The sequence below is a fragment of the Sceloporus occidentalis genome, unplaced genomic scaffold (assembly GCF_023333645.1).
Source record: "Sceloporus occidentalis isolate IW3139 unplaced genomic scaffold, rSceOcc1.0.p SCAF_6, whole genome shotgun sequence".
NCBI lineage: Eukaryota > Metazoa > Chordata > Lepidosauria > Squamata > Phrynosomatidae > Sceloporus > Sceloporus occidentalis.
This window is the reverse complement of record NW_028316986.1, coordinates 78,793,757-78,816,397: the sequence shown is the minus strand read 5'-3', so window position 1 is coordinate 78,816,397 and position 22,641 is coordinate 78,793,757. Positions and strand designations below refer to the sequence as shown.

The 22,641-nt window shown below is 42.5% G+C and overlaps 1 protein-coding gene across 5 annotated transcripts in view; it reads right to left on the bottom strand.

The window, feature by feature from the left end:
* LOC149310981 (mitochondrial dimethyladenosine transferase 1-like) overlaps window positions 1-12,443 on the bottom strand; it is a 36,973-nt gene extending 24,530 nt beyond the window's left edge. The window contains exons 1-4 of one of the 5 annotated variants that reach the window (XM_089530145.1): window positions 12,238-12,443; window positions 8,332-8,500; window positions 2,864-3,015; window positions 1,056-1,164 (exon numbers count right to left, since the gene is read on the bottom strand). In XM_089530145.1, coding sequence (XP_089386271.1) covers window positions 1,056-1,164; window positions 2,864-3,015; window positions 8,332-8,464 — 394 coding nt within the window. In that variant the 5' untranslated portion in view covers window positions 8,465-8,500; window positions 12,238-12,443. Of the gene's footprint in view, window positions 1-1,055; window positions 1,165-2,863; window positions 3,016-8,331; window positions 8,501-9,794; window positions 9,870-12,237 lie in introns of those variants that run through there. The other 4 variants (XM_089530146.1, XM_089530143.1, XM_089530144.1 and 1 more) reach the window with 4 other exon arrangements.
* Window positions 12,444-22,641: the final 10,198 nt, after the last annotated feature.

Below are 22,641 nucleotides of genomic sequence, written 5' to 3'. Positions count from 1 at the left end.
ATGCTATTAAAATTATTTATTATGATTTATGGCTACAAAATTGGATCCATTATTATTCTTATTTGTTTCTAGAGAACAAAATGACTGAAATAGAGTCTTTTACTTTCTTCTCAAAAAGTATTACTTAAGAAATCTTTTACACCTCTATTCAATTTAAAAATAAAAAACAGATACAATAAAATAGTTTTAAAAATAATTGAAAAAAAAAAAAGTAACAAAAGCAATAAAATTATTTGTTTCAAAAGATATGGGGTAACTGACAATGTTAATAATAACAAAATAAAAGTAATCAGGAAAAACACTAGAAAAACAAATAGATCTCTAGTTGAAAACAGGAAAAAATTAGAGATGTAAAATTTCTGGAAATGCTGAAACTGGATTGAGGGCATTCCCAGGTTGCTAGGGGGAGGGACTACAGTCATCCCTCCACATTTGTGGCTTTCCCTTTTACGGATTTGATTATTCAGGGATTTGATTGATATGTTATCTCTAGGAATCTCTAGGTCCTTCACCATGACTCTCTGGTCAACGTCTGCCAAAAGTCACAGTGAAGGACCTAGAGGTACCTAGAGAGAACACTTGCCTAGGCATTTGTAGGTCCTCCAGTGCAATTCTATGGTCAACCTCGGGCAGATGTTGACCAAAGAGTTGCCCTGAAGGACCCAGAGATTTCTAGAGAAGTGTTTTCTCATGTTTTGGGGGGAAATTAATGTGTTTTTTAACTTTATGATTTTGTAACTAACATTTATAATTGCCTCTTTGGTTTAGTGTCAGTTTACTAAAAACAGACAAAAAGCAAATGAAACAAACAAATCAACAAAAACACAAAAACCCTAAGCATAACAAAAATGAAAGCAAAACAACCCCCCCAAAAAACCCCACAACCATCAACATCATTAAAATAAGTTTTTAAAAATCTTCTCTAGTTCACCATAGTGTCCAGCACACACAAAACATCCCTTCTCATAAAAAGGACTAGGGCAGGGGGAAGGGGGGAACCAGGAATGCTATGATCAAAAGGTTTGTTTGAACAACTGTAATTCTAGCACACTGACCATCTTCCCAGTTCTTCTCAAGGTGCTTTGGAAATGTTTTATCCAACTGATACGTTAAAATATCTCCATGAACAATGTGAACTTTCCCCGGAGCTGCATCTGACAGCATCTATTATTTTTTTAAAAAAGAGGAAAAAGTATTTTTTAGATAAATAAAACATAATATAAATATGTTTCAATGTTACTAAGAGTTTAATTATATTTTCGTGATATTTTTTCTGTAATTTAACTACATTTTGTTTATTTTAATTTGTAAGCCACTCTGAGCCCAGGTTTTCAAAAAGGAAACGGCATATTAAATAAAAATTCATTTCAATAACAACAAAAAATACTACTACCACTATATCAGAAAAATGTTTGATCCAAATTAATGAAAAGTATTTAACTTATCATTACAGAATGGACTTATCTGGAATCTGCACTAGAGAAGCTGAACTATAAGTGCATGCCCAAAGACTGCAAAGCAAAAAGGCAGTTTGTATTTTATTTTTTAAATAATTTGACAAAATCAAGAGAATTTGAATTTTGAAATCCTTTTTTGCTCTGTTGTAGATAATACTGAATAGCTCTTCAAATTTCATAACAAATACTAAATACTATTTATTCTCATTCAACAGTCGGAAATGCCAACTACTAGAAAATACTGAAGCATGTAACATAAGCATGGTAACTGCAGTCATGAAAGCTTGTTGCTCAAACCAAAGGCTGACTCATTCTCCCATTTCAAGTGTAAAACTGTGTGTTTGTCTGGGGCCTTCACTCACACTGATATTCAAACATGAAAGCCATGGTTATTCATCCCCCCCCCCCCCCCCCCACTTTCCTGGTTAGAATACCATCACTCTTAATGATACATGTTCTTGATCCTTCTAGTGCTCAGTCATTCCTGAATGGCACAAGTAAATATATGCAAGTTTTAAAACAGCACAACCCAATGTATCTTTGCCCAAAGGTTAAGGCCCATTGAGTTCAACAGGGCTTCATCTCAAGTAAAATTCACACTGAAATGGATTTCAGTGGAGTTACAGTTATAAATAAATAATAAAACTTTAATTTATATTAAAGTTACCACAATCAAAGCGGCATACAACCTTTAAAAAATACAATATATACAATTCCCCCCCTTAAAAAAGGATTAAACAATTCTATCCATTAAATGTACAAACTATAAAATCTAAAAACAATAATACGATAATATAATAACGGTGGGCAGAGTCATCGCTTATATATGTCTGTGGGGGGAGCGTTACATGGCCGCGTTCTATTCAGTTAGCTGAATAGAAGGAATAACTGTTCATTGCTCACAGCAAATGCAAATGTAGTGAGAGGTTAGATGAAGTAGGTTGGTACAAGATTGTGCTCTGCTGCCTAAAGGATTAGATTTTACCATTTTATATAAGGGACACCATTTTCTACACCAATGTATACAAGGGAATTTGAGCATCCATGGATTTTGGTATCCATGGGGGTTCTGGGACCAAACCACAGCACATACCAAGGGCCCACTGTAGACATCTCTCTCATAACAAGGCAGATGATATTCAAAGGATTACACAGAGAGCACAAATAAAGTGTTCAATATTTTTGATTAAGGGTAGACCCCAAAAATATTTACTAAGTGTTGTCTACTAAAACTACTGGGACTCATTTTTGAGTAAACAGGATTACAACTGACTTGGAACATAATAACTGAAATGCATACAAATGCTATAATGTTAGAAATGTAGATATTAAAGGGATACATATAAACAATTTAACTTGTAACACTGCCATTTATCAGAAGGCGATTGTGAGGTATTATTGGATACCTGAAGTCCAGGAATAAAACGAGGATCTTTTTCAACTAACAGAAGTTCTGCAACACCAGCATTCAAAATGGCTCTTGTGATTCCTCCTGGACCAGGGCCCACCTCACACACATATGCATCTTTCAGGCTGCCAGCACTTCTCACTATCTTATCTGAAAGAAAACGATACATAGCCATAGCTTTTCTTCTTCATCTTCTGCATAAAGTTTATTAAATTCACAATCCTGTACAAGCTAACCTAGAAATAAGTCCCACTGAAATCAACATATGTGCATCTAAATCAGTGTGTAACTATGGTCCAAAACACACTGCAGAAATAATCTAGTTTCAGACCGCTTTAACTGCCCTGACTCAGTGCTAGGGAATCCTGGGAACTGTAATTTATTGTAGCAGAGCTCTCTGATAGAGAAGGCTAAATATCTCACAGAACTACAGTTCCCAGAATCCCCTAGCACTGAGCCAGGGCAGTCAAAACAGTCTCAAGCTGGATTATTTCTGCAGTATGTTTTGGACCTATGCCTCCAATTCAACCAATAACAACTTAATCTAAAAACAGACATGAAAAAGCATCATAAATAAAAAACCTGGAAAATTTATGGAACAGAATAGTCAAAGACTTGCATCTACTTGTCTTTCTTTGTGCAGACTGAACTACACTGTGTTTAATATATAAACAAGGAGACAGAGTGTTAGAATTCTCTTGTTCATTTGCAGTAATGCCTATGCCTTAAGGGAATATTTAAAAGGCATAAACCCTTTCACACTTTTTTTTTAAAAAAACATATTAATAGTGACTTTGCTTTTGCAGTCTGTTTTAAAAAATTATGTTGATTGCCAGAACAGCCAACTAGCTTCTGTACCAGAAAAATAAATAAATACTGATATGAACCCATTAAAATTAATATTCTGAGGGAAGAGAATTAAGATGAAACAAGGATGTATTAGATGTCTAGGTACAGCTTTTTTCCATATTCATTAGCTTAGTAAAAAATAAATACTACAAGAGTTAAGTAGAGGGAGAAAAAAGCAATACACAATGAGCAGCTGTTTAAATATCAAAACCCAAGAATTATGAAAACTGTCACACTTTAGGTTTTGCATACTGGAGCTCATGTGCTCAAACCCCAACATCTGCAATAATGCTATCTCACGTAACAGTGTACTAGGGGAAATAATCAGTATTTATTCAGAGTACTTCTACTCCAGTTTTCAGACAAAATGGCTGCCGGGGAAGCTTACAAATTGTTATTTTGACAGCTCCTTGCCTTGAGGCTTATATTCTAAATAAGACATGACACAAAAGGAACGGGGAATGGGAATGGGGAGAAGATTAAGTCCAGGGGATACTGCCTTCTTTCCTTGTCTTCTGCAGTCACAGCAGTGGCAACTGGGATGGATGGAAGGCCTTTCTTCAAGTGCTGGGCCTTGGCACGATGGAACTGGGTATGCCTGTTTTTATCTCCCTCCATGGTCATAGCAGTACATTTGTATTTGATGAAGTATTTGATATTATTTGTAGAAGTAAATTATGGCTGGTGACTTAAAATATTCACATTGCAATGAACCAGTGCTTCAAGAACATGTGTTTTGAAAATAATGCTTAACTACTTTTTGTTGTTGTTGAGAAAATGCAGTCACAAGCAGTGTTCCAAATCCAAATGAGTTACAGACCCATTTCCTGATTAAAAAATGTCTCTTTGGCTGCCATTTGCCTCCTATGGCAGTATTTGCTGTAAACAGCAAAGAGAGAACAAACAGTGTAGGTGGGGGCAGGTAGGGATTTTCAGCAAGAAATGGGTACAGGGCTCTCAACCAGACTAGATAAGCATTGAAGATTAGGGTCCAATAGCTGATTTTCTTTCAAAGTGGCCAATTTAATCATATTTTTAATATTAAAAAAGGGCTGGACAGAAAAGACATACTCCCAGCACTGAAGTTTGCAGCTGTCAACATATCCCTTCCCTGCCAAAAATGAGCTGGTGCCTGCCTAACTTGCCCTTTTCTTCTTTCCAATTTCCTTGCATCATGGCTGCATGAGTACAATTGCATAAGTATACATTCCATACAAAACTAAAACAATGTACTGCCACCAGCCAGGCAGCTTTCAGATAATATAGTAAACAGCTTCAGTTGTGTTCTTCCTCTGATCTTACACCTTTGGCTAGTTATTCTGTTACAATCAATGATTCAGTAGTCTCAAGACTGGAACTAATTGTTCCAAAGAAAGCTACTTATAGTTGCTTCATCATCGCTCAGTAATATAACACCATTATGAAAACCTATTGGGTAGCCTTGGGCGGGTCACACACTCTCAGCTCCAGAAAACCCTGTGATGAGGTCACCTTAGGGTAGCCATAAGTCAGAAACAATTTGACAGCACACAATATTGTCTATAGTTTAACAAGAGTGGCACCACTCCTTTTGTGGTATGAATAACTTTAGGTTATTTCTTGTTACAGGTATGTAGCCTCATTAAACTGTGGTGGTGGACTTGCCAAATGGTTGAAATACTGGTTCATGCTACAACTTAATTTCCACTGTGGGTGTTGAGATGACAGTGAAGTGGACAGGAGGAGAGTAAAGCATAAAAAGAAAAGTAGATGGATGATAAAGTCAGCAACAAAGACCAAAAGAAGAGGATAGTGGGAGAAGGTTAAAGATCAGCTGGTGGCCAATGGGCAGAGCTGTGGCACTTCTGACTGTTAATGTAATAATAATAATAAATAAAAATGTAATTCATATTTTCCCATCTCTCCTGGGTGGATGGAGGCGGGATTACAGCCTAGTATAAATATACGATTACAGATCTGGTCAATGAAATATAAAAACATATAACAATTAAACAGTTTAATAATTAAAAAAACAATTATCGAAGGCGACAGTGGGAGTAAGGTATTCCAATCCTAATCAAACGAGGATCCATGTATCTCATAGAGTCAAGTGGGTATGCTCGTTGGAAGAGATCCGTCTTAACTGCCCTCCTGAGTCTCCAAGGAGGTAGTAAAACGGATCTATTCTGGGAGACTGTTCCATAATCTAGGAGCAGCTACAGTGAAAGTTCTTAGGGAAGTTGAAGCAAGTCTGGTCATTTCTGAATCCAGTAAGTTCTTCCCTGATATTCTGAGAGTGGGGGGTGGATTATGTAGGCGTTCCTGTAAGTAACTCAAGCCCAAGCCATGTAGGGCTTAAAAGGTAATAACCAACACCTTGTATTGTGCCCGGAAGCAGATCGGCAGCCAGTGAAGATGGTGTTACATGGTCAAACCTTGAAGAATCGGTGACCAATCTGGCTGCCGCGTTTTGCACCATTTGAAGCTTCCAAACTTGGTACAAGGGTAGCCCCATGTAGAGCGCAATACAGAAATCAAGATGAGCGATTACCAGAGCATGCACTACTGCTTCAAGGTCCTTTTGGTCCAGGTAGGGGTGCAGTTGGCATATAAATCAAAGTTCGTACCAAGCACTCCTGGCCATCGTAACTATTTGAGATGACAGCTGTGGCACCATCTGTGGAGCCAGTTGTTTACATCTGCTATTTTCCTCTGCCTTCCTGGACTATGCCCTTCAATTGGCAGAAGAGACAAGATGACAACTTGTGCATCCATTTATTTCAGCTTCCTACCAAGAGCCTTGTAATCCCTTCTGATGTTCTGAAGGCTGTGTCTTGCAGTATCATTGGTTCCCACGTGGACCAAAAGGAAGGGGTATTGGTCAGTAGATTTGACCAGTCTTGTCAGCCTGTCTGTCTCATCACGGATCTTTGCCCCAGGGAGACAACACAACTCTTGAGACATCTTGTCAGGCCTAGAAATCACTGCTTCTGTACCCCTCAGCAAGGAGTCCCCCACTACGACCACATGCCTGCTCTGAGGCTTAGCAGCGACTGTTCCCTCTGGTGGAACATTCAGGCTTCCCTGCTCTGTCCCTGAAGTCTGTCCATGCTGCTCTTCCTCGTGCTCCTTTATAGTCTTAAAATGGGACTAGGTCGCTTTAAATACTGTGCCTGCCTGCTGTTGCATTTTGGGATTTGTAGTTCAGTGAGGCTTAAGAGCTCTCTGGCTGAATATTCTAAATGCTCTTTCCTAAACTATGGCGCGGGACAGACGGTCCCGAAGTGCCCCGCCACCGCCAATTCTAGGGTTAGGGACCACGCACCAACCGCACGGTCCCTAACCCTAGCACGGCGACGGCCAAATGGCAGCATTTTTAATGCTATCGTACTCTACTTAGATGTGCTTTGTACAACAAGCCACTGGCTTTTGCATACAGATTATTTCAAAGTTTTTTGTTGTTGTTCTGTGCCTTCTAATCATTTATGACTTATGGCGATCTTATAGCAAACCTATTATGGGGTTTCAGTGACAAGATTTGTTTGGAGGAGGTTTGCCATTGACTTCCCGAGGCTGAAAGCATGTAACTTGCCCAAGGTCACCCAGTGGGTTTCATGGCTGAGCTGGGAATCAAACCTTGGTCTCCAGAGTTGTAGCCCAATACACAAACCGCTATGCCACATTGGCTCTCATTGCAAAGTTACATAAAAGGAATTATTTGTGAGAAACTGGGAAGTACATAGATGCTATTACAGTTTGAATTTTTGAAAAGTAACTAAACTCAGAGGTTATTTTCTAACTACGATTATTTTTTTAAAAAATTCTAAAAGTAATTTTGCAAGCTCTAGTACTAGCATTTAAAGGATTTCCAGTACTGAGTTGAAAAATAATTAAAGTCTAAGAAAGTTAGAATAGTGGGTTAATTTTTAAATAGTTATTTTGTGTGTGTGAAAGAGTGCCAAAGAGTCAAATTCAATGCAAGTAACAGTACTATTCCAGCATGAATTACACAATATAAGCATTTGTCTTGTTTGCTTCTAGTCAACTCAGAGGCTGTGCAGACCATCCCTAAGGGGCAGCTTGCAGCCGCCTCCAGCTGAGCCAGATCGAGGCTGTGGCAAGCACACGCCATAGTCCCGATCTGGCCTTTCCAGGGTGCAAAAAGGAGCCGCTTTTTACTCTGGAAAGGACGCAATAGCTATGGCTTTAAGGCTCTCCTTTGGAGCTGCATCATGTGGACGCAGCACCAGAGGAGCACCGTGATGCCGCGTGCCATGTGGAGCGGCGCATGGCATCACACACCCCTGGGGAGGAGTTGGGGCGTGCATCATGTGGAGACAATGCCCCAACTCTGGATTTGGGAGAAACAATCCATATGGAAGAATGGGAAGGGATCTGGAAGAAGAAAATAAAACTTATGCTGAATTACAACATGAGAGGAAATGTTTATAAGATGCAGCATAGATGGCATTTTACACCGGCTAAATTGGCAAAAATAAACCAAAATAATCAAAATCAGTGCTGGAAGTGTAAAAAAGAGAAGGGAACTTTTCTTCATATGTGGTGGTCCTGCTCTATAGCTCAAAGTTTTTGGTCCCAAATACATAAGGAACTACAGGGGGTCTTACAAAAGCTAACCTGTAAGTCTCAAATCCAGAAGAAAGTTCTGGGACAGCTGTTTTTCAGCTCGGAGTTTAAATAATTTAATAATCTCTCCAATTGTCGGAAGAGGTGGCAGACGAAACGAAGCCACTCCTCTTGATGCAGCCATGGATGAAAATTTAAATTCTTCCCAGTTACAAAATACCTGAAATAAAGCAATATATTAGAACAGATTTCTATATTCAGATATTTTACAAATACAAAAACAGGGCTTGGGAACTGTATGCATAATTACATATTGCTGTTCTGTGCTTTCAAGTCATTTCACTAGGGCAACCTTGTCATGGGATTTTCTGAAGCTGAGGAGTATGTGACTTAGCCAAGGACACAAAGCAGGCATTTGAACCTTGGTCTCCAAAGCTGTAGTCCAGTCCTCAGACCATGATACCACACTTGCTCATGGATGTAATTTCCAAAGAGGAAGCAACAGCATTATGAAGATATTTGCATGTACTGTTAGTTCACCAGAAGTGGCTTGTTTTTAATTCACTCTCTAAATAACTTACTATTTGTACAGTGTTCAAAAGTATGTGACCTAAGTTGCCAGATGTCTCTTATTTCAAGGACATAAATAAGAGAAGCACTTTATTTGAAGGCTAGAAAGCTTATCCTTTATACAGATGGCGGATGTCCCTTAGTAAAAGAAACTAAGGCCTGTTACAGACTGCCAAAATAAAGCTGCTTCGGGTCTCTTTGGAGGTATGCTGTTTAAATGATGCATGCACCCTAAGAATCCGGAAGCTGCACCAAAGCTGCACTCCAGTGCTTAGGAATGGAGTGTGGCTTTGGCGCGACCTCCGGAATCTTAGGACCCAAACTAAGTAGGGAGTTTCATAAAAACAGAGAAGTCAACCCTGACCATTATTATTAGCACACTCAGCCCTCTTTATTCACGGATTTTTTATCCACGGATTCAAGCATCCACAGTTTGAAAATATTTTTTAAATATATACATTCCAAAAAGCAAAACCTTGATTTTGCCATTTTATACAGGGGACACCATCTTACTATGCCACTGTATTGAATGGGACTTGAGTTTCCATGGATTTTGGTATCCATGGGAGGTCTTAGAACCAAATCCAGCGCAGGGATGTAGCCAGGATTTTGGGAAGGGAGGGGTCCAGACTAAGTGCCACCATTACAATGGGGCTTGGGTGTGGCGGCGCAGCAGCACACACCATTCATTTTATCTAACGGAAGGGGGGATCCGGACCCCAAGAACCCCCCCCCTTGGCTAAGTCCCTGTCCAGTGGATAACAAAGGCCCACTGTATTTTGAAAACTTGGCAATCTTAATGTAGCATGCGTGTTGCCTCAGAATTAGGAATTGAAGATCATAGTGGTCCAGTGTCAATGTGAATACAAGCTCCTTCAAGTAAGGTAGGGCTGTAGAGTATGAAGCTTTCACGTCTCATCTAAGCTTTCACGTCTACACCATACCTCGCTCTGTGCATACGTGAGCAGTCCTTCCACCAAGGGTGAGGCAGCCTGGGATGCAAACTGCTGAGCATTCAATGCCTCATCTCTCACGGATGGGCTCCCTCTCCTAAAAATAAGGCATTTAACCCACCGGGTGTGAAAGATGTAAATGCCACTTGTCTTGAGACATTTATTTATTTAGTGTATTTATACCCCACTCTTCATCCACAAAAGCTCCCAGAGCTGCTTATGGATTGTCAATTGTTAATCACACAGGCTGTGCTACATTGCAGAAATAAAGCAGTTTGACACCACTCTTAACTGTCATGGCTCAATTCTGGGATTTGTAGTTTTGAAAGATATTATTATTTATTTACAGTATTCATACCCCGCCATTCAGTCCTAATGGCTCTCAGAGCGGCTTACAATTATTATTGTTTTTAATTAGATGGTTCCCTGCCCTCAGGCTTATAATCTAAAAAGACACAACACAAAGGAAGAAGTGAATGGTGGTAGGGAAAGGGATCAGGTCCAGCAGTTCTTCTCTCCCTCTGAGGCCTGGACCAAGGCAGATGGACTGGAGGGAGGGCTCAGCTTCTTAACTGAGGCTGAGCCCGATGGAGCTGGTCCTGCATGATCTCTGCCTCCATTGCCGGATGGCACCAGATGAACTGGAGGGAAGGCTCTGCTTCTATATTTAGCCTTCCCTGTCAAAGAGCTCTGGTGCCCCATCCAAACGACAAATCCCAGGATTCCATAGGACGGAGCCATGAAAGTTAAAAGTAATGTCAAACTGCTTTATTTCTGCAGTGTGGCAGCAGCCACAAGCACACATTCCCCCCTCCCCCATCTTTTATTGGATTAGGATTACAAGAGTGAAAACAGGAGAAGGCTCCTGTAGCATTCATGGTAGTAAATACATGGCAGTGGGTTGGACTGGATGGCCCTTGTGGTCTCTTCCAACTCTATGATTCTATGATATAAATATAAATAAAATGCATTTCATGAGGTGTTGCTTGTCATGCAACCAGGTAAGAAACAACACCTGTTGAAATACACTTTATTTATATTTATGTCATAGAATCACAGAGTTGGAAGAGACCACAAGGGCCATCCAGTCCAACCCACTGCCAGGTATTTACTTAGACTCATCCCTATGGGGTGGGGTTAGGGGCACAGGACCCCCATGAATGTGGGAAAACCACAAATAACAAAAACGCCAATGTTTTACCTGAGAGAACACCTCTCTAGGAATCTCTAGGCCCTCCAGTGCAATTCTGTGGTCAACATCCACCAGACATTGACCACAGAATTGCGCTGGAGGAGCTACAGATGTCTAGTGGAGTGTTCTCTCTAGGAATCTCTAGGTCCTTCAGTGCGACTTTTGGTTGAAGTTGAACACAGAGAGTTGCGCCGGAGGACCTAGATATTCCTAGAGAGAACATATTAATAAAATCCGTGAATAATCAAAATCGCAAAAGTCAAAGCTGCAAAGGTGGAGGGATGAGCGTATTTCATTTCTATGCCACCTTTCTAGTTCTCACTCTGGCAACCCTATATATGGCAGAGACCCCCAAACTTTAGCCCCTCCAGATATTTTGGACTTGAGCTCCCACAATTCCTGACTGTTGGTCAAACTGGATAGGGCTTCTGAGAGTCCCCTTCTGCTGCCTTCTTTTTGCCGGCAGGCAAAACAACAACAGCACCTTCATTTAAGCAAGCTTTGTAATGCTTAAGCTGGGAAAGATTTTAATGTAAGCGTACATTATGGGTGGCATAGCAGTTTGAGTGCTGGACTCGGACTCTGCAGAACAAGGTTCAAGTCTGCGCCACAAGCACCCACTGGGCATGACCTTGAGCAAGAAGTCACGCTCTCTCAGCCTCAGAGGATGGCCATTGCAAGCCCCCTCTGTAGAAACCTGCCAAGAAAACCCTGTGATAGGTTCCCCTGAGTTGGAAAGGGCTTGGAGGCACACAACAACACATGTGTTCACCAGTTTTTAACTTTTCTATGTCGTTTTTTTAAATGAGTTTTATACTATTTGTGTGTGTGTGTGTGTGTGTGTATAGTATTATATATTATAGTAGTATAGTAATTTATTTTAAAAAAATTACTATTTTTATAGTATTTTCAATGTGGTGTTTTTAAGAAAAAATATTTTGGAGCTTTTTGTAAAACGTTTTAATGGTTTCTGGAAGCCGCCTTGGGAGAAAGAAAGGCGGCATATAACTAACTAAATAAATAAAAATAAGTCCCAAACCCCTAAAAATAAATAATAAAACAAGTTAAAAAAAAGCCCTGTAGAAGAGCCAAGGCAGGAAAGCCAAGCTCAGGGTTCAAATAAAGGCGATGTCAATTGACCAAAAATTCCCTTCAGACCCCGAAAGAGCCACTGCGCATGCGCGCTGGACGTAGCCATGACACGACGGGGGGAGGCGCGCGCTCATGCGTCACTCTTCTTACCGTTAAAACAAACCATTTCCCAGCGGCGGGGGGGAAGGACGAAGACTAGAACGGCAGGATTCCGATGTACTTATACTGTGGTGTCTAATAGAAGGCTTTGCTTTTTGTGGTATTTTTCCCCCCTTCGCCCCCGTAGAATTGATTCCGGATGAGGAAGAACGCTGAGCGGAAATACAGCATATACCTCCACATAAACAGGAAGGGCCGCTCTATCCCGCCCTCTTGTCTCCTCCGGGAGGAACTTAGGACAGGGAGGGGGCGGATGCGCGCCCTCTGATTGGCTGCCTGAGGAGCGCTGATCATGCGCACCAAGGAAAAGGAGTCGTAGCGGTTCGTACAGTGGTCCCCAAACGGTGCTCTTTAAAGGATTTTGGACTTCAACTCCCAGAATCCCAGACTATTGGCCAACATGGCTGAGGCTTCTGGGAGCTGAAGTCCAAAAAAATCTCTTAAAGGGCACCGTTTTGTGACCACTGCTTGGAGACCATTTTAATAAAGAAAAAAAAAATAAGTCCAAAAATGCTGTAGAAGAGCCAAAGCATAGAAACCAAGCTCCTTCTCCCCAAAACTGGGACTCAAAAGCAGCTCACAATTTACAAGAACAATACAATTAAAGACATACCAAAAACAGTGCATCAAAAAAGGCTCATACTATTTTGCAGTATGACAAGAATGGATACTTCAATTAATTAAAAGAATTAAATGCAATTTAAAAAGATTCTTTAAAAGCTCTTAAAACACTTCCAACAAAATAAAACGACTCCCCTTAGACCAGCCTGTCTTTTAGATGTTGTTGTTGTTGTTGTGTGCCTCTCAGTCATTTCTGACTTATGGCGACCCTAAGGCAAAACTATCATGGGGCTTTCTTGGCAAGGTTTGTTCAGAGGAGGTTTCTGAGGCTGAGAGAGTGTGACTTGCCCAAGGTCACTCAGTGGACTTCCATGGCTGAGCAGGGATCTGAACCCTGGTTTCCCTGGGTCACAGTCGAACGCTCAAACCACCACACCGCAATCTGTACTGTATGTTAAAATTAGATTATGGCCTCACTCCCACTTACAGATAAATTGGTGTGCGATCCAAATCAATGCATCAATTTGACATCGGATCATGGTTTACACTACACTTGCCCCGATCGCACTTTCTGGCATCAAAATAACCCACTTGTGGTTCCCACTCAGGAATGAATCAATTCAAAATGATTTGGCTCCAGCCAGCCAAAGGGCAAATTTGAATCGATTCCGACCCGCTTGTGGTTCACACTTGCGCTGAATTGATTTAGTGAAAAAGACTCGGGGAAAAATTAGTGTCAAAAAGACTCAGGTTAAATGGGTCTGGTGCATGGCCCCCCTCACTGAATTGCTCCAGTGAATCTATTTAAGTGGGAATCAGGGTCATTTGAACTCAGTGTTGCCAATTTCGCAACTTTCACGCAAAAACGTGTGATTTTCGCGCCTGGCTCTATTTCAGTGCCTTTTCCGTGACTTTGGCCCATTTCATCTCCAGACTGCTGCAGAGCAACCAACCCTTTGGAGTGTAACAGTTTTCAACCAAGAGGGCTGGAGAAAAAACTCTCTCTCTCTCTCTCTCTCTCTCTCTCTCTAATGACTCCCTCTGAGAGCCAAGACTGAGCAAGCCCAACCAACTCCCACTGTTTGGAGGAATCACATTCACACTAACAGTTCAGCCAATCAGAGAGAGGACAGTGATTGCCCCCCCTTTGGCATTATCAGGCTCCAGGGGAAAGCAAAGTGGCTGTTGCCCAGAGGGAGTGAGGGATCTTGCCTTGGATTTCCAAGTAAGAAATAAGTTTTAAGGCACACAAAGGCAATAGTTGACAATGGTATCATGGCTTGATGTTGTGGACTTCTGTGTGTGCCTGAGAGTGACATTTGAATTTCTGAATTCCTGAGCTTGGGCAGAGTGCCCCAAGCCTACCTCTCAGGGTAGGGTTGCCATAATGGAGGACCTCCAAACCAGGACAAATGTAGGACCAGGTATGAAAATGTAGGACTTTTTTTTTTAATTTCCTGGCTAGGAAATTAAAGAAAAAGTCCTACATTTTCAAACCCTGGCCTCCTCCTCCCGGCTTCGGAGGACGCCTAGGCTCTCTCCCAAGCCGGGAGGAGGAACAGGGGCCGCTTGGAATCGCGCCGCGGTTCCAGTGGCCTCTTCCTCCTCCCGGCTTCGGAGGACGCCTAGGCCGGCTCCCAGGCCGGGAAGGGGCGCGGCGAAGCTTGGCACTGTGGCGATCGCCACGGTGCCAGGCTTCCTCCTCCTCCTCCCGGCCTGCGAGGGAGCCTAGGCCGCCTCCCAGGCCAGGAAGGGGCGCGGGGAAGCTTGGCACCGTGGCGATCGCCACGGTGCCAGGCTTCCTCCTCCTCCTCCCGGCCTGCGAGGGAGCCTAGGCCGCCTCCCAGGCCAGGAAGGGGCGCGGGGAAGCTTGGCACCGTGGCGATCGCCACGGTGCCAGGCTTCCTCCTCCTCCTCCCGGCCTGCGAGGGAGCCTAGGCCGCCTCCCAGGCCAGGAAGGGGCGCGGGGAAGCTTGGCACCGTGGCGATCGCCACGGTGCCAGGCTTCCTCCTCCTCCTCCCGGCCTGCGAGGGAGCCTAGGCCGCCTCCCAGGCCAGGAAGGGGCGCGGGGAAGCTTGGCACCGTGGCGATCGCCACGGTGCCAGGCTTCCTCCTCCTCCTCCCGGCCTGCGAGGGAGCCTAGGCCGCCTCCCAGGCCAGGAAGGGGCGCGGGGGCCGCCCCTCATCGCGGCGATCGCCGCGAGGGGAAGCGTCCTCCTCCTCCTTCCTGGCCTCGTGGAGGCCTTGAGGACCCTGCGGCCGGAGCTCCGACCGCGGAGCTGCCTCCAAGGCCTCGCTGGGGCCCGGGAGGGAGCGTCTCCGCGGCTGGAGCTCCAACCGCGGAGATCCTTCCCAGGCCTCAGCAAGGCCTTGGAGCCGCCGCGGGGCCTGAGGTGGCCGCGGTGGGCGGGGCCGTCCCGGTTTGGGCGCCAAACCGGGCCGGGACCGGGACAGCACCGCCCAAACCGGGATTGTCCCGCCCCCCGGCGGGATATGGCAACCCTATCTCAGGGTCGTTGTTGTACTGTGAGGACCATTTGGGTTGTGTGATGTGAATGTGATGTCCCTGAGAGTGTGTGTGTGTGTGTGTTAGTGATTAAATATGCCTCTGAGCATGGGCAGAGCACCTGGTCAATTGGCATCCCTGCCCTGTCTTCCCAGAATTTTGTTTTGTGGCTCTCTTTTCGTTCCCTTTTCCATTGCCATCCATACTGCAGAAATAATCCAGTTTGGCACTGCTTCTAACTGCAAGGCTCCCTGCGATGATGGGATTCTGGGCACAACAAACCACCAAGCCCAGAATTTCATGCATGGAGCCCTGGCTGCCGGTAAAAGCAGAGTCTCAACATGTCACAACAAACTACAATTCCCAGGATTCGCTGGTTTGACAAGGGAATTGCCTCCACGCTTCCAGATCACAGCCCCAGAGAATGAGTCTACAGGATATCAGTGTTGCCAATTTAAGTCCAGTTCTTCAGCTGCATTTGGATTTAATAATGATAATAATGGTGATGATGATAGAGAGAGAGATCTTGTAGCACCTTTGAGTCTCACTGAAAGAAAAGTTGGCAGCATGAGCTTTCCTAGACTTAAGCGTATTTCCTCAGATGCATGGGAATTGTAGTTCATTGTGGCACCAGAGCTCTTTCTCACAAAACTACAATTCCCAGGGTTCTCTAGCACTGAGCCAGGGCAGTTAAAGCAGTCTCAAACTGGATTATTTCTGCAGTGTGTCTTGGACCCAACTCAAGCTGCATCTTCATTCACATTTTAACTGCCATGGCCCAGTGCTATGAAATCCTGGGAACTGTAATTTGTTGTCACACCAGAGTTTGCTGAGAGAGAAGGTTAAATGTCTCCGAAAACTAGAATTCCCAGGGTTCCCTAGCACTGAGCCATGGCAATTAAAAGGGTGTCAAACTGGATTTATTTTTGCAGTGCGGTTGCAGCCTAAAACATTTCTATTTGGCACAAAGCTTCCTGAACCCCCTTCATGTCAAAATAAATATCTTAAAAGGACTGAAAGATTCTTTGTTTGGTTCAATGGTGATTTTGAGAGTTGAAATAAGTTACAATTATTTTTATTCAATTATGTTTACGTTTATTTGCAAAACATCCGCCATTTTAACATTATGGCCTCTGAGGGGGAGAGAAGGGTGGGCCAATGCCACCAGGCCTCCCTTAAAGGAACTGCGCCCTCCCCGAAGGCATCCAACTCCATCTTGGCCTCTGAGGGGGAGAGAAGGGTGGGCCAATGCCATCATTGGAGGTCCCGCCCCCTTTTTCCTCCAAGGACTGTGTGGTTGGGGCTGCTGCTACGGCCGGGCGGCTCTCTGGGCTCGGGTATCTGCTTGCGCAACTGCGCACCGTCCCAGAGATGCCACCTATGGACATTAACGCGTCTGCGCAACTGCGCAGTTGTGTAACATCTTGGAGGTAGATGGGTTGGGTTCCTGCTAGCTGTACCGTTGTAGTGATTGATTGATTGTATCCTTCTCTGCTACTGTGTTGCGTGCTGAGGGGGGGGGGGGAGAGTTGGATATTTAATGTATGTGTATGCATGTATCAGCTAGTACTATGGGTTTTTTATTTTTATTAACTGTGTTTTATCTGTATTATTGTAATATTGTATTTTGCATTACTGTTATGGTTGTATTGAACTTTGTTACTTGCTTTGTTGTTGTATATGCATATGTATGCTGTAAACCGCTTTGATCGTAGGAAAAGCGGTATACAAATAAATCATATTATTATTATTATTATTATTATTATTATGGTAATTTTCCGGGAATTGTGATTGAATATTCCGTGTGATGTGGGGGGATTCAGTGTGTTTTGGACAAACATTTTCGGGAATTATCTTCCAGGCTTGTTGGCAACACTGTTTGAACTAGTTCAAACTGAACTGCAATCCAGTTTAAAAGGTAGTGAGAATGAGGCCTATTTTCAGTTGAATTCCTGTGAGGCCAATGGAGACCTATTGGATTGCAAAGGAGGAGTCCTTGTTGATATGCAATGGACTTTAAATTTTCTGGACTTTGAAAATCTCCCAATTGCCATGGCCAGAAGGAGGAGGGCCAGCCTGCTAAAGATACCTTCCCCATTCCATCTTAACCAGGGACAGAAACAACAAAATGCAGGCATCTTACTAACATCTCCAATTTTTTTCTCCTGCTTGGTTTTTCTCCTGCTTCGAAAGCTTGCAGCAAGTATATTGTACATTTTGGTTGGCCAATAAAGGTATCACTGTTTAGTGGATTTTTGTTTGAATTTACTAAATGGCCAACACAGCTACCCCTGCGTGTTTTGTTGAATAAAGGTATTTTAATGTGCCAGCTATGATTCATGCTCTTAAGTGGGGCTAATTCCTAGGTAGGTTTGTATGAGTGTGTAAGAGCAGCCATAGAGAAAGCTCTTCTATGTAAATCAGTACATATATAGTTACTGTAGTAGTAGTAATAATAATAATAATAATAATAATAATACTTATTTATATCCTTCCTCTCCAATTGGATCGAGGCGGCTTACAGCATTAAAACAGTATTAAAATACATTAAAATACAAAATAACAATATCATAAAACCCCTATAACCTAAGGACTCACCTACCCTCAAAGTTAAAATGACGATTCAAATAAATACCAGTAAACAAGATCAAACAGATGGGCAGTTTCCCACTTCGCATCAAGTCTATAAGATAGACTGCATGACATGCTTTAATTTGATTATTGCACGTCTAATTTACATTCAAATTGGTCTGAAGCAAGTAAAGCATAAATCTTTTAATAAGTAAAATATTTTCATTTATTAACTGCCTGAAGGACTTGGGAAATTATACCCCACCATCTTGAAAGCATTGTCAATTGTGCCATCTTCTGCATTATCTTGAAAGTTTGATCCAAAACCCACGCAGAAATAATCCAGTTTTTGACTGCTTTAACTGCCCTGGCCCCATGCTTGGGAATTCTGGGAACTGTAGTTTTGTGAGACATTTGGCCGCCTCTGTCAGAGAGCTCTGGTGCTACAATAAACAATTCCTAGAATTCCATAGCACTGAGCAAGGGCAGTCAAAGCCATCTCAAACTGGATTATTTCTGTAGTATGATTTGGACCATTGTTTGGAAGTTCTGGCACATTTATTAAAGTACTATATAATGCCCAGGAAAAGGTACAAAAGGAGTTATTTTAAAATATGCTTGTAATTTAAGAATCAAGAAGTTTCTTGGTCTGTACTACAGTATATTCTAACATAGGTGTTATAAGCTCTGAGGGATCTTAAAGGGAATTTGATGTTAAGGGACATTCAGCAGCTCTTATTATTTACTTTGTCCACTGGCTTAACTGATTCTGCCTCCTAATGTAATCAGGCAAGATCTCTGAACCTTGCTTACTACATACTCCCAGTGTATAAGTGTGAATGAGTCTAATCATAAATCTAAATACAACATAGCCCTCCTTGCAACAATGGATCATAGGATCATAGAGTTGGAAGAGACCGCACGGGCCATCCAGTCCAACTCTTTGCCATGCAGGAAATCCAAATCAAAGAATCCCCAACAGATGGCCATCCAGCCTCTGTTTAAAGACCTCCAAGGAAGAAGACTCCACTACACTCTGAGGGAGTGTGTTCCACTGTAGAACAGCCCTTACTGTCAGGAAGTTCCTCCTAATGTTGAGGTGGAATCTCTTTTCCTGTAGCTTGCATCCATTGTTCCGGGTCCTGTTCTCTGGAGCAGCAGAAAACAAGCTTTCTCCCTCCTCGATGTGACATCCTTTCAAATATTTAAACAGGGCTATCATATCACCTCTTAACCTTCTCTTCTCCAGACTAAACATCCCCAGCTCCCTGAGTCGTTCCTCATAGGGCAAGGTTTCCAGACCTTTCACCATTTTAGTCGCCCTCCTCTGGACACACTCCAGTTTCTCAATGTCCTTTTTGAATTGTGGTGCCCAGAACTGGACACAATATTCCAGGTGGGGCCTGACCAGAGCAGAATACAATGGCACAATTACTTCTCTTGATCTAGACACTATACTTTTATTGATGCAGCCTAAAATTGCATTGGCCTTTTTAGCTGCCGCATTGCACTGTTCACTCATGTTCAACTTATGGTCTACTTGGACTCCTAGATCCCTTTCACATGTACTTTCATTCAGCAATGTGTCTCCCATCCTATATCTGTACATTTCATTATTCTGCCCTAAGTGCAGTACCTTACATTTCTCTGTGTTGAATTTCATTTTGTTAGCTTTGGCCCAGCTTTCTAGTCTATTCAGATCATTTTGAATGTTGATCCTGTCCTCTGGAGTATTAGCAATTCCTCCTAATTTGGTGTCATCTGCAGATTTGATAAGTATGCTCCCAATTCTGTCATCCAGGTCATTGATAAAGATGTTGAGTAACACTGGGCCCAGGACAGAGCCCTGTGGGACCCCACTGGTCACTTTTCTCCAGGCTGAAAAAGAGCCATTGTTGAGCAACCTTTGGATTCGGCCGGTCAACCTGCTGTAGGTTTTATTACTGATTTTTATATAATTGCCTCAAAACTCAACACTGTTAGGGATATCTAGGATAACCATGCTTTTCCCTGCAGTCAGGAATCCCTGAAATAGATATATAACCATTTTGGTAGCTTTCTCCAGCAAAGTGATTGCTGAACGTCTATTAAAAATCACAAATTCTTTTGTTTATACATTGCCATGACCATGTTTATGGTAGTGCTTGGAAATGGTAATATGACTGTTAAGTGCTTGCTATATCCTTTAAATACAAATGACATGTTCAATTCATAATTATAACTCGAGTATGAATTCAATGTGGAAGAGGCATAAAATTTAATTAGTCTTATTGACTTAATGCAAAACAGCGTGACACTCAGCAGCAGACTTTGTTTATACATTTTACTTCAAATTGTTAGCTAGGCTAGGGAAATGTTATGTTAGAACAAGCAACATGATACTCTAGAGTGCTATGAGCAATAACAGTTGGACTCTTAGTGGATCACTTAGTTGGAGAACAGATGTTTTGGGGTTCCATCATAGAATCAGAGAGTTGGAAGAGACAACAAGGGCCATCCAGTCCAACCCCTGCCGTGCAGGAACTCTCAAACTCTTTCTGTTCAAGTTGTTTCCAACTTATGGAGACCCTAAGGGGACCCCATGACAGAGTTTTCTTAACAAGATTTGTTCAGAGGGATGTTCCCTTCCTCTGAGGCTAAGTCAGTGTGACTTGCCCAAGTTTGGATTTCCATGACTGAGCAGGGAGTCAAACCTTGGTCTTCAGAGTCACAGTCCAATGCTCAAAACACTACACCACACAGTCTACATACTATCTACTACAGTAACAGATATTACTGCACTGCAATTTCCAACAGCCCCAGCCAGGAAACCAATAGTAAAGACTAATGGGAGCTGTACTTCCACCACATCTGGAGATCGGTGTTCCTTCCATTCATTGCAGGCTACTGGTAATCTTAGAGACGTGCCATCTGTCTTCTGTTTTGATCATAGATTTTCAATATTCTCTTTCTGTTATATAGAATGCTTCTGCCCAGGAGGCTGTTGGTAAAACAGTAAGAGCTCCCCAGTAATGTATTTAAGAACACAAATGGACATTCATTTAATATGCATGTTGAAGAGGTAAATCAATCTAAGTGTAATGAGCAGCCACAACAGCTGTAATTAGCACAAGCAGAATCCTCCTCTCCCTTGGACATTACTGTCAATTTTAATAGGTTTTGAAGACAATAAAAATGAAGAGCACTATACTACAATGTAGTAACTGGTATTATATTGTGACTTATGGAGGCATCACTGTGTAGTTTCATAATGCCACTTTCCTGTACACACTCACTTAAGAGTAAGCCTGACTGAACAGTTAGATTGCTGAGTAAGCATGCAAGGGATTTTTCTGTAAAGACTCATTGCAACATCACTTTTACATGGACTGAGGAATATTCTAATATTTATTGAGGACTACCCTTTCCAAGCATGGTCTTACTTAACCACTATGTTGCCTTAGGCTTCCATGTTTTTCCAGCCCTGTAAAAGGAAGAAGAGCAACAGCAAAGTTCTGAGACATCTTTTAAAAAAAATCATGTCACTGCTTTTGGAACCTTTTCAAAGTATGACAAGGTCTTGGAGTTTTTCTGCTCTTCTTTAGTCTCTGGAGGAGTGTAGGACATCTTACCAGATGGGAGAAAAATGCTGACAAGTGTATTTATGAATCCCTGTCCATGTCATAGCGTGTGGAGAGGGTTTTTGAAATTCCTCATTTTGAATCCCTCTAGGAAGATTTGCCATGTGGCACTTTTGTCTGAGAAACAGAAGTTCAAAGTCCCCTTTGACACATGGAAGCAGTTGAAAGTTCTCTGGCTTCAGGCCATCATGATAAAAGTGTTTCCAAAGACTTACTAAGCCTTCGATGTGAGATAAACTACCGTCACAGATTTCAGCCTAGATGTGGAGAGCGTATCTGAAACTATGATGACCTATTTGTTTAATAACCTTAATAACCAACGCTATAGCTAGTGTTTCAAGTACTTAGCACTATGCCTTATCAGGTCTGTCAGTGGCATTCCAACAGTGTAAGATGAAGCAGCCCATTATAAGGATAGACTTTCTGAATCTGACTAAGGGCCTGCGTAGTACTGCAACCTGTTACTCACAGAGCACAGCCAGATACCTCTGGGAAACCCACAAGTAACACATGAGGGCAACAGCATTTTCCTATACATGTACCCCAGCAATTGGTATTCAAAGACAAACTGACAGCTTGGGCAGCCTTATCCTCCCCGCTAAAGGAATGCTGAATATAGTGCCTCATTTTTGCAGTACCAAATTCTATCATTTAACTATGTGCTGTCTGAAGAAGTTTTTCTCTTCTTCCGCCCCCCCCCCCCCAATTCTAACTCATGTACCATTCAGTTTCTCTGATTGACCCCTAAGTTGTAACATCATGAAAGGAGAAAAACTTATCTGTGTTCATTTGCTCCGTTCTGTGTACAGGTATAACTTTATACACTTCTATCATGTCCTTACCTCCCAGCGCAAGTTATAACTTTTCAGAAAGGAGTCAATCCAGTCATAATTGTTGCCCTTTTCTACACGTTTTCCGCTTGTTCCTCTTTGATATTAAGCAACAAGAAGTGTACAGAGTACAGAGCCGCTCCTGCCCTGATTGCTGTGGGACTGGAGTGACCAGACACCATGGTCCTGAGCCATCACTGCCAGATTGTCACTCTTCTCATACAAATTCATACTTTCAAAGAAGTTTTAACATTTATTGAGACAGGACTTGCCTTTGCAGAAGCCATGGGATTGCTCCTGCTGCTT